Raw genomic sequence first — 20,596 nt, 5'->3', positions numbered from 1 at the left:
AATGTACCTTGTTCTTCTATGGAACCTTGGGTCATAGGTTTGGACTACTTCTGCACTACTAACACAATAAAGCTCGATAGGCAGGCTAGTATGCTCCACAACCTCTAAATCAGTTAGATCAAACCAAAAGGTTTCCTTTGCCGCCTTTAAGGCTGCAATGTACTTCCCCTGTAGGTTTGAGTCAGCGGTTGAAATCTGCTTAACAATCTACTAATTGATTTCCCTTTCATTAAGTGAACATACACTAAGTCATGGACCTTATATAACTGATTTAAAATCAGAACTATCATACATGACTAGAACCACATCATCACATCCATAAATGAGTATGAGATCATTGGTTCTCGTAAGGTACTTTATGATATTTTTCACAACAAACCAATTATCAAGTCCAGGATTAGACTGATATCCACTGACTATCCCTACTATGTAGCGGATGTCCTGTTTGGTATAGACTATGGCATATATGAGACTCCTATATGCCGAAGCATATTGTTCCAGTCTCATTTGCTCAATCTCCTCTGCTAGTCTTGGAAAACCACTTACTAGAGAGCAAGGTTGTTAAAATCGGGATTTTACGTAGAATTGTTTTGGGCTCCGTAGAATCGGAATCGTAGAATCGGATCGTGAATAGTAAGATTCTACCAAATTGTGAAAAATTAATTGAAACTAACTTCCTAAACAATAAGATATGTAAAATATAACCAAAATAAGGCCAAAACACACCATATTACATATCCATGACTTCAAATCTCAAATCCTAACAATATTCTAAAGTCCGAATATAAATAAAAGTAAAAGAAAATATTCCAAAGTCTGAATATAAATAAAAGAGGATGTAACACAAAATAACATAGTCCACAAATCTCAAATCATAACTCATCCCTCTCCAAAGTTAGAAACTAAAATTACATATCCATAAAGTCATCATTGAACCCTTCACCATCTTCCTCATTAGCTTCATCAATAGGATTTAATGGTTTCAAATCTTCATTATCATCAATTGCATAAATTTCCTCAACTACAAAGCATAAAGAAAGAACAAAAATTAATATAATGTAATAATTTATACAATATTATAATAAAAGTTTAAAGTTTAAGTTCTTACGTGTCCTAGTCATCCTTTCTACTTCATCTTTTTCATCGGAATCATCTTCTTGAACTTTGCCATCAAGAACACTCAACCATTTAGTTTTTGTTGGAAGATCGGATCCTCTTTTTCGGTAACCCATTCATCATCGGAAGAGACATCTTCAAAAATAATTAGTTCTATGACGGCTTGTCTTTTCAAGTTCCTTTCCCTCAATTTTATGTTATACATAACAAATACCAAATCATTCATTTTCTTTTGTTGCAACTGGTTTCTCCTTTTTGAATGCACCTAAATATATTACCAATAAGGTTAAAACTTAAAATTAAACTACAACATTATTAAAATTTTAGAACTATGTATTATTCAGTAATTTACCATCTCAAAGGCACTCCAATTCCTTTCACATCCCAAAGAGCTATATGTTAAACTCAATATTCTAATTATAAACCGCTTCAACTCGGGGCACTCATCACCATATGAATCCCACCATTCAGCTATTATATTAAAAAAATTATAACATTAAAGTTTAAACTATTCAATTTTCAATTGGCATTTGAATTACGAAATAAAATAAATTATCAAATATCAATATTGCATTTTCTAACCTGGAGACTTCTTGCTCCTTGTCAATATTGCATTATCTAAGCCAAAGAGCCATCTTGCAGCTTTGAATGTGTCCATTTGGCAATCAATTTTTAGTCTCTCATTAGAATCAGGAACCATTCTTTGGAGACATTTATAAACTCCCATTTTCACATCTGCATCTAAATGGAAACTTGGACTATATTGGAATTGGGGATTCAGAAAATATGCTGCCGCGTGCAAGGGTTGATGAAGTTGAGATGCCCATCTTGCATCAATGATCGTACAAATAGGTTCATACCTGCAAAATCGTTAATTTAATGTAAGTCTAATAATTTTCAGTTTCACTATTTATAAATAATACTATATTCCAAACAATAAAAAACTCTATTACTCTTTTAGTTTTTAAATAAATTAAAACTTTACCACTTTTTGATGCCATTGAAGTTTTTCTTAATTTCCTCCTTGGCACGATCCATTGCTCCATAAATGAATTCCATAGCCGGTCTCTCATCAGAATCCACCAATCGGAGTATTTTAATAAGAGGTATTGCAGCTTTTAGACAATTGGCAACATTTATCCAGAAGTTACGATTGTCGAAAGCCACGCCTTCAACTCTTTTCCTTTGACGTGTCCTTGCAAACTTACTAGACTTCCACTTAGAGGATGTAAAAAGATTCATCAATTCTCCTTTTAGTTGATTAAGACGCTGCAAAGTTAAGTAAGAAATGGCAAATCGCGTCACTGCAGGTCTAATAAGCTCCTTACCATCTCTGAATTCCTTCATCCAATGGTTAAGCATACACCTTAAATAAATGTATGAAACAATCATCCTTCCATCTTCAATTGTCTCACTATGCATATCAATTTTTTTCTCAAAATTCTCCAACATCAAATCAATGCAATAAGTGGCACAAAGTGTCCAAAATAATTTTTTCCTCTTTTCCATCAACATCTCTCCAGCCAATTTGTAGTTATAAGCATTATTAGTCACAACTTGTACAACATTTTCTTCTCTAACTTTTTCCACAATCTCATCTAACATTTCAAAAACCATTTGGCCAGTTTTTGAAATATCAGAAGTATCTCGGGATGACAAAAAGATAGTTCCCGATGGGCTATTGTAATACCCCTAGTTTTAAAAAGGATAAAATTGGAATTTAATTATTTTTATTTCATTTTTATGTGACTAGTTGCTTGGGTGTTTAATTGTTTTCTTTCATTATTTGATTTAATTGTGTAATTTAATTGGTTATTTGATTTAATTGAATTGGTTTATTTGGTAAGTTGATTTAAATGATGTAGTTTTAATTCTTTGATTTACTATTTTAATTTAATTATTTGTTTTCATTTATTTATTTAAGATTAGGGTTTTATTGGGACGTCATATAGGTATCTGTTATATATGTATATGATTAGGATTTTATCGGCTGACTCTAGTTTGATTAGGGTTTCTGTCTTAACTCTAGTTTAATTAAGGTTTTCTAAGTGCCTATATATATACGTGTATGAGTTTTTACTGAGGGTTGGGAGAACCTTATTCACGGCACAGTGGAAATAAAACAGAACAAAGAGAGAGTTGAGAGAACAGAGGAAATCATAAGAGCTACCAAGGAGAATAATAGAGAGGATCAAGAGAGGGATGTGGTAGATTAAGTCAAACCCATAGGAGGCTTGAAGGAAGTTAGCAGTTGCCGGAAACTTAGAGACGACGCCGAGATTTCATTACTGAAATCACAGGCAAGTTCTTTTCTTCCTCCTTCCCTTTGGCTTGTGTTCTGTGCACCTAGATAGTCTCTAGGGTTTAATTAATCAGGAACTGGAATTTACATGGTTAATATATGCTATATTGATGGCTGTTCGTTGTTGAAATTAAATCTGTTACAATTCGTGCAAGTCTGTTTAGTTTTGTTTTCTTAAAGCATGTAAATTCTATTAGAATTTTGGTTACTGTATTTTCTTTGAACAACTGTAAACGAATGATTGGGATGCTACTGGGATTAGATAAGACTCCCGTAATACCCCTAATTTTAAAAGGATAGTCTCGGTATTTATTTATTTGTTTTAATTGTATTTTTTAATTATTTAATTAATTATTTGACTAATTCCTTATGTGTTTAGTTGAATTAGGTATTACTTGATTATTTGATTATGTGTCTATGTATTATTTGTATTTGTCTATGTGTTAATTGTTTAATTAGATTATGTGCTTAAATGGTGTTTTGATTAATTGTAAATTAAATATTTTCTTTTCTTTTATTATTTTATTTTATTTTTCTTTTATGGTTATGGTTAGTAGTAATGGGCCAACCAATTGGGTCCCATGGACTACTTGGATAGGAGGTTGGATGTGTATGGATTATTACCCATGGATAATATATGTATATATATAGATATATATTATATACATATATAAAAAGGAAAGTAATTTATTAATTATTTTTATGGTAACTTGGGTAGTAATATTTAATCTGATGTATATGTTTTATATTTAAATAATAAAAATATACATAGATTTGATACGTGTTTTGTTTTAAGTTACTTTATAATATTATGGTAACTTAAATATTATTGGATAATCAATTAATAAATAATGGAATGTGTATAATTTATTTATTTAATAATCATATACATAAATTATATACGTAACATATTTTGCTTACCTTTTTAATATTTTTATTTTCATTTTTTTTTAAGTTGACTTGGATTAGGAAAAGGGTTAGGGTTATTTTATTTAGTCTATAAATATATAGCTATAGGTTGAAAAAGGGGGTTAGAAATATTCACGTGATATATACTAGAGAGATAGTGTTAGAGAGGGAAGGAGGAAAATGAAGGAATGAGGAGAAAAACCCTTTAGAGAGAAGATCAAGGAAGAAGAAGTTTAACTTTCGATCCGAAAGTTTAAGGCAAGTTCTTCTTCTATCTCTTTCCCTTTGATTCGTGTTTCTGTACATGCCTAGGAAATTTCAGAATTTATTAAACACATAAAATTAAATAATTATGCATGTTTAATTGGGTTAGAACATAGGTTTTATGAAATTGTTTCATATCTGTTCTTGTGTTATGAATTGATAAAATGCATAATTTTGATTTGATTTCTAATGTGAATTTTTACATGTTTAAATTATGTATTTTTCATATCTATGGAATGATGGAACGTAGAAACATGCCTAGGATTCCTGAACATTAAATAGGGACTAGGTTTGGGTTTTAATAAATTTAAATAGACTCAATCATAATGATGCTTGCTATTTGAATGTTTTAAACAAACGAATGGATTTAATCTTTTAAAATATTTTAGCAATTGAGATTAAATGTGTAGGATGAATTGAATATAGAGAATCCTTATTTAACGGTATAATAAAATATCATCATGTATAAGATTTAGGTTGTATAGGACATATGATATAAGAAGTTTAAAGAAATAACAAGTCATTCCTATTATGTGATAAATTGATATCATATTTATCATAATTATTTATGGAATGTTTGATGTATTTCCTTAATTGTTACATCAATTGTTGGATTATGTGGTTTAATGCACTGGTATGGAATGGTGGCATTCTAGAGATGGATTAACTTATCAGTTAAGTCCTACCTATTTTATATAAGGGAATGGATTAACTAAAATGTTAAGTCCTACTTATATTTAAGTCAGGTCAGCTGAACAAGTTGAATGACTTATGGAGGATTAATTTATTATATAAGGGAATGGATTAACTAAAATGTTAAGTCCTACTTATATTCAAGTCAGGTCAGCTGAACAAGTTGAATGACTTATGGAGAATTAATTTATACTAGATAGGATGGTTACTAGATTATATATATATAAGTATGGTGCCATGATATGAGCTTGAGTCTCAGGATCAATGGTTAGGGCGCGTATATCGTCAGGGATGTGTAGCTAGATATAGTATAGTTGTGTACCCTGGTAGGTCTAGGTACTCATGCCCACTATATGTGCGTTTTGCATGTTGCCTACTATTCAAGTTGAGACAATCCTATAGTCTAGTGAGGTTCCTTTAGTGTGTGTATATATATATATATATACGGACTACTAGTTACTATTGGATTGACTAGGATGTATACGTGTATCGGATCTCTGCTTGGACTGTAATAGAGTAGAACTTGTTTGTGGGCCTGACCCACCATTATTTTTCAGGTGTTCATCACGAGTAGAGGTTGTTCGTGCTGAGCGGGGATCAGTCTACTTCATTCTTCCGATGCTACATAGGAGTTCCTTTATGATTCAGTTTCCTGATTTAGACAGTTATTGCTGTCATTTGTTTAGTTTGGATTTTCTAGGGGTCCACACAGTATGGATTCCCGAGTTGTATTTTAGAGGATCAGTTGTATCAGAAGAGTTTATTATTTAATGGAAATATATTCTGAGGTTTATTATTAGATTATCATTTTAGTTTCTTGTCAGCATTTTATTTATTCTTCTTTAGTCTTTTGTACTCTGTGTTCGTTTATTATCAATTTATTTTGATATCCTCGGGTATTCGAGCGTGGGCCTGGCCAACCCACATTCGAAAATCCGGGGGGTATCACAACTCCTAAGTTCAATAGTGAAGAGGAACAAAGGGGATTGGAATGGAATTGATATTGCAAAATAGTTTCAGTTTTATTCCTAAAGCATGTTTCGTTTCGGTAACAAATTTAGTTTTAATTTGATTTCAACTTCTGTAAACGAATCATGGGAGTGTTACTAAGGTGTTATAAGACTCTTAAGATGAGTTTTAGAAATCAACAGAGTGGTAGGGATGGTCTAAAGACAGAGCAAACAGACTGAAACGAAGCACCGGGGACTGAAGGCTCTCAAAGAAGGTGAGAGCCGGCTCCATAGAAGTGGGAGCCGGCTCCCACAACAAGTAGAGCCGGCTCTAAGGAGTCCTAGAGCCGGCTCTAGGCTGAAAAAGAGCCTGCTCCAAAATTTGGAGCAGGCTCCCTTTTTATTTTACGATTTGTTTTAATTTTTTCTTAATTTTCTACGTACTGTGCTTACTATTGGAGCATGGGTTTTTAATCTGTTGGGTCTGGGGTTCCACAGAGAGTTTAGAAGGCTGAATTTGGATGTTATTAGGACCTTAAATTGATTAGGGTTTAATTCTAAATTGTCGGGACAAACAGTGTAAAAATTAAGACACTCCCTATGTTGCTAACAAATGGAAGATAAATTAATTGTTGAATTAAATTTCAGCAATTTGATGGAATATAATGTGTTTATAAAACTTGTTTTAGAATGCATTCAAGTGCATGATAAGGTCATTTAATTATTAATTTTGATCTATGCATGCTTAGGAGGTTAGTTGTTGATTTATTAAATCGTCTCCTGCAACTATATGGTTAAATGCTTGGATTTAAATTGCTGAAGTTTTAAATATTTTTCTGCAATTATTTGGATGGTGGTTTTTGGGTCTGTAAATTATTGAACTGTTATATATGTTGTAATTTACATGGATATGGAGGATTGTATGTACCGGTATGGGACGGTGACATACTAGGGACAGTTTAGCTCAAAACGCATAAACCTAACCTAATGGATTAATGGAATGGATTGAAATATATCAAATCCTAATTGTGACTAAGTCAGATCAGCTGTAACCAAGTTGGATGACTTCCTGGATTAACGGATGGTAGTTAAGTCATATTAACTGAATATGTTGAGTGACTAACTAGTTGGTTTATTGTATGTCAGTTTAATAAATAGTTGAACTGCATACCCTGGATTTGGACGGACTTTATATATATGTTTATGGTACCACAAGTTGAGCTTGAGTCTCAGACTCGTTGGTTAGGGTGCGTATATACAGTGGATGCGTAGCTGGCTATAATAGGTTGAGGTGTACCCCGTTAGGTCTAGGTACTTATGCCCACCTTTGGGTGCGTTTTTGCATGTTGCCTTCTATTTAGGTTGAGACCCCCTACATAGTCCAGTGAATGTCCCTTAGTGTGGATATTTATATGTGTATGGACTAGATAGCTATTGCTGAGATGTCTAGGGTGTATCTGCGTATCGGGTCACTGTCTAGATTGCAGTTAGGATAGAACTTGCATGTGGGCCTGACCCACTCTTATTTTTACAGGTATTCATCAGTTCCAGGCTTAGAGCTTGATCGTGCTGAGCAGATACAGTTAGTCACTCCACCGACGACATAGGAGTATTTTATTCTCATTATGATCGTTGGTTGTCTTTGCAGTTGTTCATGTTCAGTATTGGAATATTTTTAGTAGGGGTCCACGAGATGGATTCCCGAGTTGTATTAGAAGTAAAGGAGAAGTTGGTGTATTCAAACTAGTTCTTGCATATAAAGTTTATTCGGAGGTTTTTTTTCCATTAAAGGATTTTCATTTTAGTTCTTTTCAGCAAAATTTTATTTATTCCTGTTTCCTATATTGTATTATGTATTCGTTAAATTGCTAATTGATATGATATCCTTGGGTTATCGGGCGTGGGCTTGGCCAACCCGCATCCGGAAATCCGGGGGTATCACAGTTGGTATCAGAGCACTCCAGGTTCTAGTGTCCTTAGGAGTGTTTTCTTTATAAGACTTCCGCGTTGTGTCTCTTAAAACTTAGAGCCATGTTAGGATTCGTTGTACTCTCTTTACGGATCGTTCGAAGGAGTTGATGTCAATTTCCATAAATGGTTGACACTAAGAGGAGGATGGGGTTCCAGGCGAAAGCGATACGGACCTAAAGGAGTAAAGGAGTAGGTTGTCAAGTTCTTTGCGAGAAGCAGAACTTGGGATCGAAGGTTTAGTTCCAAGGTTGGTATTACTTAGAAAGTATACACCATGGAAGGATTACGGTGTAGGTGTTAGGTCACCGCTTATCGGGACCAACATAACTTCAGTTGTTCTAAAAAAGGAGACAAGTGAATAGTGGGATTCTGAAGAGGATCCTAAGAGGGGAGATATCAGCGTCCTCAAGAAAGGGGATATTGAAGCTTGAAGATGAAGGATCGCACGAGGGTGCTCTCATTCACCAGCAGTATAGTGAATGATACTGGTAGCGTTAGTGTGACCCAAGCTACATATGGATGAATTTTCGTGTCGTCTATTAGAGAGTTAATTGAAAAGTACTCTTTAGGCGTTTGGGAATCGAATGGAGTTCTTATCAGAACAAAGATGTGATTTTATATCATATTTTGGAGCAAATGGGGATTAGGTTATGACGTTCTACGTTGCATTGTAAAGCCACGATAGATGGTTGGCATTCCGAGTATAAGGAGGATAAGGGGTAAGCCTTTGGTATTTGCTTAGGCAAAAGAATGTTGCTGTTAAGCTATGGTTAATGGATAGGTTTCAAGGTTGGATGATTACAAACGAAACTACTGTGATACCCCCTAATTTTGGAACACGAATTGATCAAGTCCGCGCACAAAATCAAGGGATATCAAAACAATTTAAGTATTTAATAAGCACAGAATACAAAGAAGAATAATAAAGAATAAATAAACCGCTGAAGAAAACTAATAAATAAATATTACTTAATGATTCTCCAACAATTACAATTCGGAAATCCCATAACTCAAGGACCCCTTAAAACATTATCCAATAATCCAATACTATTTAAAAGTACACAAGATGAATAGACGAATGACAGTCTCCCAGCTGCGGATCCTCAACCTCGAGACTGGAACCTCTAATAACCTGAAAAATAAATCGTGGGTTAAACCCTACGAGCAAGTTCACTCTACCAGGCCTCTGAAAACCAATAAGCAGATCATCTCTGATCAAAACCAAACCTAATAAAGTTTTAACTTTAATAAAGCACGATATACATGTCTATATATAATTTTATATACTATATTAATCACATCCATTAATAGGTTTATTAAATTTCCATACCTATTAAATAATTATTAAAATAATATTCATACCTAGACCAATCTACCATTTCATTTTATAAAAACTCCTTTGACCTTAATCCCATCCTAGTCAGTTGTTTAATCATTTAAACAACAAATTATAATAAAAGAAATACTCTATTTAATCCCAACCCGATAATGATTTTAATTGTTTAAATCACATATCCAAAATCCAAGTTTTGACAAATCATCCACGTCTTCCCCAATATTATTTTATTAATGTAAAATAATACACTAACCAGTAAGTACTAAACTATTCTCATTTAAGAATATCTAACCCTAATCCAATCCATACATACAACAACCATAGATGATATTTTAATCATCTAACACATAACAACGTAATTATGCTTTGGCAAATCAACCATGCCATTGTAAATATTTTTATTTATCTATTGGCAATTCAACCATGCCTCCATAAGTATATTTATTTATACATTGGCAATTCAACCATGCCTCCTTGTATGTATATTTATACATTGGCAATTCAACCATGCCTCCACAGGTATATTTATTCATACATTTAATTAACAATTCATCCATACTTTCCATATATGTATTCTATTCATACAAATATTTAGGTAATATATTTAATCATTTGACAATTCATCCATGCCCACACTTTAACCATGAATTAACTTTAAAATTAACAATACGCTAAATCATACATAGCCATCACATGCATATTATACGCATATCATTAATTTAACAACCAGCCTATTAAGATATGCCAAATAAGAATGATAATATTAATCATCTTAAATGATTTATATATATATATACCTACACATATGTTATTTAATGTATATATGTGTTTAACACCTTCTTTAATAATCCTTGATTATTTAAAATCAATATACATATATACATACATACATATATATATATATATATATATACACATATATATAATAATTATATATATATATATATATATATATATATATATATATATATATATACACTTCCTTCCATAACAAATTATTAATTTATTATATTTACACAAATTAGTGCAACTAAATATGTGAGAAATAATTTCCTTTAAATACTCCATATTGGTTTAAATAGTTTTCCGACACTTTCTCACTAAAACATAAATATCTCCTAGTAGGATGGGAATCTGATAATGAAATTGGTACCATTGGAAAGAAGACGAAAAATCCTTGAATTTGAGCTCAAGAATGACCCAATTTCGATTTAAAATGACTAAGTTATGACCGTTTTAATTTCTAGTGTCGAATTAGGCCAACATAGTTTCCCACGCGCGCCCACGTGCTTACTATGCACTTGCACACGCTGGATTCAAGCCTCCTTGTGTGCTGGTATTGGCTAAGCTCTTTCAGCTACCGTGAGCTCACCACACTGAATCCATCACTTCCTTTATGCCGCATCCAATGGTCATAAATGAGTGCGCAAATGAACACGCTCACACTAGATTATTTTCTATTAACTATAATAGATCTAAGATCCAGATCAGCGAGTGCACCATCTTCTCATGGTCTGCAATACACCAAATAATCCCATAGTTGACCAGACCACTTCTATGGTCCAGATACACATGCGTACCAAAGTTTTATGCGCCGCGATGCACCATATCAATTCACATAAGTTTAATTAATCAAATGGCCCTAATTGGCGTATACACCCTATTATCCTACACCGCGTCGCACTGGATCAATTCTTTATTGTGCCGCCGCTCCACATGCGCCAGTTACCTAGTATATATATATATAATTATTTTCCTAACAAATAATAGGAAAATAAATCCTAATAAATTCCTAAAAATATCAGAAAAATTCCAGAAAATTACAGAACAATTCTAGAAAATAAAGAAACCATAATTAACTCTCTTGGGTCACAAATCCACCTATAGATTGATTTTAAAATATACATAACACCTATATATATCAATTAAAATCCAATAATCTAAAAATCAAATATAATAGTTTATACTTTTTAATTATTCCGATCTAACCATAATTTTTAAACAAATAAATTTAATTGAAGCCTTGATACTCAAGGTGAAATCCTTATGAGTTCTAAGAGGAAAGTTAGAGAAAACTCGCCTGAAGGTTTCGAAGCGAAACCGACGCTTTAAGCTTTAATTATCTCTTCCAATTCCGACGTCCTCCTTTTCAGATCCGACCTCCTCCTTGTCAGCCCTTCTTCTTCCTCTCTCTCTGTCTGTTTTATTTTTCTAACGTGTAAAACCTTTAACCCTAAAGCCTTATGTGTATTTTTATACACCTTAAATTCCAAATCCTATTCCAACTAGTATTATGAATTAAAATAATAATCTTTAAATAATTTATATCTATAAACATATATATATATATATATATATAAATATATATTCCTTCCATAATTAACTCATTAGTTAATTAAATCATATATACTTATAAATATCAATAAATATATATCTATATATATATCTTTCCATAACAATTATTAATTAATTATATTTATATATAATTATATATATATATATATATATATATATATATAATTGATACAAAAGTGATCATTTAAATAATTAAATAACCACGGACCTTCATTAATTAACCCAATAAGGTTTCATACAAGCCCAAGACCACATCTTTTGGTCCAACTTTCCTTAAGTCCAATCCAATTAATTTAAATAAATAAGATAATTAATTAAATACAGAAATTAAAATAACTAATTACATGAAGCACATAAACAAACAAGAATTTACAACTAAGTCATATAATACCAATAAAATCAACACACCAATAATTCAATCAATAATCAACCACACAAACAATCAATCATCATACATAATCACGAAATATAACTTAATTAAAATAAGATAATTAATCTAGCACTCAATAAAATAAAATAAATCATTGAAAAATAAAATAAAATAATTAATCCTAATTAATAAATCTTTTAAAATTATCGGGGTATTACAACTACGAAATGACCTTTTGTGACCTAGTTTGGCAACTTGATGTCAAAGGAGGTTTTCTTCTCTGGAATGGAGTATGTCTTAAGTAGAATTACATTTTGGTTGTTTTGTTGTATTGTGTGTATCTATGTGTTTAATTTTGTTATTTTATGTTGCATTTTGTTATTTTATGTTGCATTTTGTTGTTACGTGTTTCATTTTTGTTAATTGGTTCAGGATTTGGAATAGGATTTAGTTGGGGCACAAGTATGTCAGCCAACTATTATTATAATAGCATGGAGTAATAGCGCTATATGCACTGGGATTGGTGGATATAAGGTCATAGGATTGGGTAGAGATACAAACTTCTAGCCCATCTATTAGACCTGGATATGCATTAATATGATATGCTACTTAGGAAGGGATGGTTACACTACTAATATGAGTTAAATAATCTACAATGATTAGTTTGATATGCTCTATGCTAGGTAGGGATTCGTTTTTACAACGCTATAATAATGGTGATTGTTAATGCTTTGGGGATTCGTGAGGATGTGGTAGGTGAAGATCACTGTAATGCCATTATGGTTCGGATGGAGGATTTTGTACTGGTAGGTACTTATTAGAATGACGCCGAGAAAGGATAGTGGATTGATTAAATCTTCATCAGCCTATTCGTAGTTATGACACTATTCATGAGGGCGTTATTTGGAGGAGTTGTTGGTGTTGCACTTGGAGGAGGAACCAAAGTTTCTACACTATATAAAATGTAGAAATTTTTAGGGTCATAATTGGCAACAATTAGTTGTTGCTAGGACATTGATGACTATATGGAGGATGGAAAAAGTTTCATAAGTTTTAGAAGCGAGACAAGGAGTCAAATTGACACTACTTATGGTACCAAGGTAGGGTGTGTCGAAGATAGGATGGTGAGACCGGTCACCTATCATAAGGGAGCGGTACACGATGTGCGTGAAAAAGTCATAGTTAGTTGACTATCAGTGAACAAAATTATCGATTGATTTTCTATATCAGTAAGGTTATCACGGATCCGCATCTACATGTTTGTTTGCGGAGTTAGTTTGGTAGATGCTCCGATTTATACAATGGGTGTAGACGGAAACTGGTGGTACCAAACCAATGTTACTTTCGGTAGGCAGGATAGGAGGAGGATGCAAGGATTGAGGGTTACAACACTTAGTTCTTTCTTCATTCTGGCGGATAATATGATGCACTCACGGTCTGAAGCAATTTTTAAGGGTCAGGAGGAGGGACAAAGTGGTTTTCTTCTAGTCTAACAAAATTAGATGGTCGAGATGGATCATCAGAGATCACAAAATTCTTGCAGTTATTTTCTGTACCGAGGTGGAAATGATAGAACATCATTACAAATTTAGTTGAGGGTTGAGTTATAAATTAAATCAGCTCAGATCTTGTTTATTTCGAACTAGTGAACTATCAGTTCATATGAATAGAGGGGATTACAAGATGACTTAGATGTATCAACGTGGTGATTCGCACTTTGCGTTAAGTTCTGTCTGGTGGAAGGGAACATGGATGAGGAAGCTTGTAACAACCGATAGGAGTTTTTCGTTAGTTGTTACATTAGGAGTTGGGGGTCTTAGTTTGTGAACTAATGACACTTGCTTTTATCAAGGAAATTAAGGGGGGGTCAACCTCCAATGTCGGAACTGACCCTGGAGGCAGTGTTACCTTATTCAGAAAAGAACTTAAGGTACTAGGGGAGGATTCGTTGATTCAGTGAGTGTTATCGGGAGTGACTGAGGTGTAAAATTCGTAGAAATTTTCTCGATGCACACGGACGGTTATAAGGAACATCAAGACATCAAATGTCGGTTCTAGTAAATGGATAACCAAATCTCATTAGTGATTTTTGCCATTGCCTAAATTAAAATGAGAGTAGGACTAATCAGAAGTGGAAGGTTGGTAGAACTTGTTGATATCTATTGGAATGTTAATTCCATACGGATTAAGAGTGGTGGATTGAGCAAGTTTGCTGCTAGACCTAATTCTCGTAATGTTCACTTTGGTATTTCGCATTAGTTCTACATTGCATTTATGACGGAGGTATAGCTGTGCTTCATATCTCTCGACGAGGGATTGAATCAGGAATGTATATTTGATCATGGAGGAGATACTTGGGATAGGTATCCTAGGTTTTTATGGGAAGTTGGAAGTGCTTATTTCACTTCTCATATTGTTGGCACAAGGAGGATGGTATGACAACGTAGAAGGTTTTGTATTTTATATGGTGCAGACCTCTTACCTGTCGGTTTGACATGGAAGCGGGGGTTATACAATTAGACCCTAACTTCATTTAATGATACATTTGAGAGATATAGGCTTCTTTATGTTGGATTGCGCGCAGTTTGGAGGCGATAGTAGGATGTGGTAACTAGTTCCGCTTGTACACTATAGTTTTTCCTATCAGGAAATAATTGATTTGGAATGTCTTCCATATCGAAAGCAAGGAGCGTTATTAAGGAAGGTCAGTTCTTATGTATTAATTAAATTGACTTCTCATGGATGGTTTTTCTTCATTTAGGCGGTAGCCTATTGATTAGTGTTTTCAAACATTGGGAGAAATTTTACACATCTATGCTATGGAATTTGGAGGAATATGGATATTTACCCTATATCAAAATTTGGGTCAGAATGCGTAGTTGCTACATACAATTTAAGTGTTGAATAATTTTTGTGTTTCCTTTATATTGGACCCATAAATTGTTCTTGGAAGATTTAGAATGTGGGGGAGCCTATACACAGAGGCAGAGTCCACAACGAAACGGAAATGAATTTTAAAATAATTCAAGGTTTCGTGAATTCAGAGGACGAAATTCCGTTTGTTAGGGGAGAAGAATGTAATACCCCTAGTTTTAAAAAGGATAAAATTGTAATTTAATTATTTTTATTTCATTTTTATGTGACTAGTTGCTTGGGTGTTTAATTGTTTTCTTTCATTATTTGATTTAATTGTGTAATTTAATTGGTTATTTGATTTAATTGAATTGGTTTATTTGGTAAGTTGATTTAAATGATATAGTTTTAATTCTTTGATTTACTATTTTAATTTAATTATTTGTTTTCATTTCTTTATTTAAGATTAGGGTTTTATTGGGACGTCATATAGGTATCTGTTATATATGTATATGATTAGGATTTTATCGGCTGACTCTAGTTTGATTAGGGTTTCTGTCTTAACTCTAGTTTAATTAGGGTTTTCTAAGTGCCTATATATGTACGTGTATGAGTTTTTACTGAGGGTTGGGAGAACCTTATTCACGGCACAGTGGAAATAAAACAGAACAAAGAGAGAGTTGAGAGAACAGAGGAAATCATAAGAGCTACCAAGGAGAAGAATAGAGAGGATCAAGGGAGGGTTGTGGTGGATTAAGTCAAACCCATAGGAGGCTTGAAGGAAGTTAGCAGTTGCCGGAAACTTAGAGACGACGCCGAGATTTCATTACTGAAATCACAGGCAAGTTCTTTTCTTCCTCCTTCCCTTTGGCTTGTGCTCTGTGCACCTAGATAGTCTCTAGGGTTTAATTAATCAGGAACTGGAATTTACATGGTTAATATATGCTATATTGATGGCTGTTCGTTGTTGAAATTAAATCTGTTACAATTCGTGCAAGTCTGTTTAGTTTTGTTTTCTTAAAGCATGTAAATTATATTAGAATTTTGGTTACTGTATTTTCTTTCAACTACTGTAAACGAATGATTGGGATGCTACTGGGATTAGATAAGACTCCTAAGTTCAGTAGTGAAGAGGAACAGAGGGGATTGGAATGGAATTGATATTGCAAAATAGTTTCAGTTTTATTCCTAAAGCATGTTTCGTTTCGGTAACAAATTTAGTTTTAATTTGATTTCAACTTCTGTAAATGAATCATGGGAGTGTTACTAGGGTGTTATAAGACTCTTAAGATGAGTTTTAGAAATCAACAGAGTGGTAGGGATGGTCCAGAGACAGAGCAAACAGACTGAAACGAAGCACCGGGGACTGAAGGCTCTCAAAGGAGGTGAGAGCCGGCTCCATAGAAGTGGGAGCCGGCTCCCACAACAAGTAGAGCCGGCTCTAAGGAGTCCTAGAGCCGGCTCTAGGCTGAAAAAGAGCCTGCTCCAAAATTTGGAGCAGGCTCCCTTTTTATTTTACGATTTGTTTTAATTTTTTCTTAATTTTCTACGTACTGTGCTTACTATTGGAGCATGGGTTTTAAATCTGTTGGGTCTGGGGTTCCACAGAGAGTTTAGAAGGCTGAATTTGGGTGTTATTAGGACCTTAAATTGATTAGGGTTTAATTCTAAATTGTCGGGACAAACAGTGTAAAAATTAAGACACTCCCTATGTTGCTAACAAATGGAAGATAAATTAATTATTGAATTAAATTTCAGCAATTTGATGGAATATAATGTGTTTATAAAACTTGTTTTAGAATGCATTCAAATGCATGATAAGGTCATTTAATTATTAATTTTGATCTATGTATGCTTAGGAGGTTAGTTGTTGATTTATTAAATCGTCTCCTGCAACTATATGGTTAAATGCTTGGATTTAAATTGCTGAAGCTTTAAATATTTTTCTGCAATTATTTGGATGGTAGTTTTTGGGTCTGTAAATTATTGAACTGTTATATATGTTGTAATTTACATGGATATGGAGGATTGTATGTACCGGTATGGGACGGTGACATACTAGGGACGGTTTAGCTCAAAACACATAAACCTAACCTAATGTGTTAATGGAATGGATTGAAAGATATCGAATCCTAATTGTGACTAAGTCAGATCAGCTGTAACCAAGTTGGATGACTTCCTGGATTAACGGATGGTAGTTAAGTCATATTAACTGAATAAGTTGAATGACTAACTAGTTGGTTTATTGTATGTCAGTTTAATAAATAGTTGAACTGCATACCCTGGATTTGGACAGACTTTATATATATGTTTATGGTACCACGAGTTGAGCTTGAGTCTCAGACTCGTTGGTTAGGGTGCGTATATGCAGTGGATGCGTAGCTGGCTATAATATGTTGAGCTGTACCCTGTTAGGTCTAGGCACACATACCCACCTTTGGGTACATTGTTGCATGTTGCCTTCTATTCAGGTTGAGACCCCCTACATAGTCCAGTGAATGTCCCTTTGTGTGGATATTTATATATGTATGGACTAGATAGCTATTGCTGAGATGTCTAGGGTGTATCTGCGTATCGGGTCACTGTCTAGATTGCAGTTAGGATAGAACTTGCATGTGGGCCTGACCTACTCTTATTTTTACAGGTGTTCGTCAGTTCCAGGCTTAGAGCTTGTTCGTGCTGAGCAGATACAGTTATTCACTCCACCGACGACGTAGGAGTATTTTCTTCTCATTATGATCGTTGGTTGTCTTTGCAGTTGTTCATGTTCAGTATTGGAATATTTTTAGTAGGGGTCCACGAGATGGATTCCCGAGTTATATTAGAAGTAAAGGAGAAGTTGGTGTATTCAAACTAGTTCTTGCATATAAAGTTTATTCGGAGGTTTTTTTTCCATTAAAGGATTTTCATTTTTGTTCTTTTCAGCAAAATTTTATTTATTCCTGTTTCCTATATTGTATACTGTGTTCGTTAAATTACTAATTGATTTGATATCCTTGGGTTATCGGGCGTGGGCCTGTCCAACCCGCATCTGGAAATCCGGGGGTATCACAGCTATTGACAAGAAAATTACATATTGAATGTCTCCTCCTGTCAGACCACCCATCTAACATAATAGTACATCCAGTCTTCACCCATTCTCCTCTAAAATTCTCGAGTATATTCAATGCTTCACTCACTTCCTTCTTCAAGAATGTCTCTCTAATTTCATGATAAGAAAGAGGATTGAGCCCCCTCCCATACTCTCCAATCCTTTTAATCATAAGAGAAAATATGGGATTGTTCACACAATTGAATGGTATAGCACTGGTATAAAAAAAATCGGGCTATGATTTGACATACTACATCTCTCTCTTCCTTTTTAAATTTCTCATTCAATGTTGTTTGCCGTGACGAATTCTTTGTTACAAATTCATCCAGTGCACCACCTTGTTTCCGCTTCTTTGATTGTTCTAAGGCTATACATTCACTATCATCATCATCGATATCAACATCATATAAGTTTTGTTTCTTCTTCTTTTGACTTTCCTCTGTATGAGCTTGAAGAATTTTTTGAAATTGTGTTCTCACTTCTTCGGGCACTTGTGGATACAGCTCAACATTTAAATGAGTGCCAGCCAAGTGATGTTTATGCCGATAAATACCCCCAGAATGGGAAGTGTTGCAATATCGACACTTCACTTTTTTTGAAGTCCCATCCTCAACCCCATGTTCACATCCCGGATCTAATATTTGTCCCAGAGCATTTTTTCTTGTAGTTTTACCAGAACTACCAGCTGAGGACATCTATTTCAATATTCATATAATTCAATTTATTCAACCAATCAAAAGTTTTGCATTCATATAATTCATATAACTAGTGTTTAAGCATTCTGACAAAGGAGAAAAAATTGAGAACTTCAGGCAACAAGGACACCCCTAGAATTGATACATTATCTACAAAAGGAAGCTATTAATATGCCATAAGTCAAGACTTTGATAAGACTTACCATTACAAAATTCTAGTCTAAACAGGGTATGTAAAATGTATAATTGGGATAGAAAGGGCTATTTTTATTTTCTGCATAAAAATCAATCTCTCTATTTTAATAATGTGTGGTTTGTTTATTTGTTTTCATGATTGATTGCATGCTTAATTAGACAAAAACTAATGTTGGAAATTGCTTACGTTTTATTAACTATGAGTAAAATAGAAGACCTACTCATCCCACACCACATCAAATCAATAGTCTGTGACAACACTCCCATGTGTGTGACTCTTAACCAGATAAGAACCAGGGAAAGATCTACCATTCCTCTATGATACAGTATCAAAGTAAATCTGAGAGAGAGAGGAAATGGACTTTTGGAATTCCAAGTGTGAAAGACAAACGGAGCAACAGAAAACAAAGCATGAACTGTAGATAAAGATAAAACATAACACGAACAAACTTACTGAACCAGAAAATGAGAGAGAGCGAGATGCCATCAAAGAAATTCTTGCAGTAAAAAATATTACCATGCCAACTGCTAAACCATATCTTATGGACAACATATTAAAACATAGCAAACTCGTCTTCATTTATATGGATTCAACTGATAAGAGTACATCTACCAGAACTTAAAGATAATGTTCATACTCTAACTATTGCATAAATTTCAAAAGAAGTGGTCACAGCAGTTCAGCTAGAGCTCAATTAGCCATAGTAAAAGCTCTAAAAAATAGTGATCAAAATTTAAATGGCCAGGTAAACTTAAAACAAAAACTACAGAAATCGAAAAAGATAGTCAGAACTTAAAATTAAAAGTAAAATTAAACCATTAATGCAAAAGATTATCAGAACATGATGAATAATTTCTAAGAACAAGTAGATAAAAGGTTAGAATAATCAAAGAATAATCAAGGTTAGAACAATCTTAGAATAATCACGCTACGAAGGGTTATAGAGATTAGAGAAAACTCTTGAAATTTCTTGATCAAGGAAGAAAATAAATATAGAACATACCTGGCCGAACCTATAAGCTGCTGTATGGATCCGATGATTCCGATTTGCTCGCTATGAGCATCTGCACTACCGCCTCCTCTCAGTCCTCACTCCTCTCTGAGATAGGGTTCCCGTTTCTAATTCTATAATAGTATAATAGAGTAGGTTTTGTATTTTATGATTTATAGAATAAATAATTAAATATATAATTTGGTAAATAACTTTCTATACAAAATTTGGGCCAGGCTTTGGCCCAAACAACTAAAAGAATAAAGGCCCAAAGACCAAATAGTATAAAGGCCCGCCCAAACACACATATTGGTAGAATCGTGTAGAATCGTTCGATTCTACGATTCTACCAACGATTCTACCGATTTTACCCCCGATTCTACCAATTGGGCGATTCTGATCCGATTTGAGTCGATTTTAAGAGCTGAGTCGTAGAATCGTGCGATTCTACGACTCAGAATCGCGATTTTAACAACCATGCTAGAGAGAGCAAACCATGCCAAT

At 33.7% G+C, this 20,596-nt stretch overlaps 1 protein-coding gene across 1 annotated transcript; it reads right to left on the bottom strand.

Moving 5' to 3' along the window:
* Positions 1-908: 908 nt before the first annotated feature.
* Positions 909-18,905, bottom strand: LOC132304614 (uncharacterized). The gene is made up of 6 exons (XM_059802364.1): positions 18,462-18,905; positions 2,102-2,808; positions 1,699-1,976; positions 1,469-1,587; positions 1,186-1,381; positions 909-1,021 (listed from the first exon to the last, which is right to left on the bottom strand). The coding sequence occupies exons 1-6, from the start codon at positions 18,903-18,905 to the stop codon at positions 909-911; spliced, it is 1,857 nt and encodes a 618-aa protein (XP_059658347.1).
* Positions 18,906-20,596: the final 1,691 nt, after the last annotated feature.

The sequence above is a fragment of the Cornus florida genome, unplaced genomic scaffold (genome assembly GCF_030987335.1).
Source record: "Cornus florida cultivar Cherokee Brave unplaced genomic scaffold, ASM3098733v1 CherokeeBrave_3.0.0_Hap2_Chr04, whole genome shotgun sequence".
NCBI lineage: Eukaryota > Viridiplantae > Streptophyta > Magnoliopsida > Cornales > Cornaceae > Cornus > Cornus florida.
This window is presented reverse-complemented; position numbering and strand designations above follow the sequence as displayed.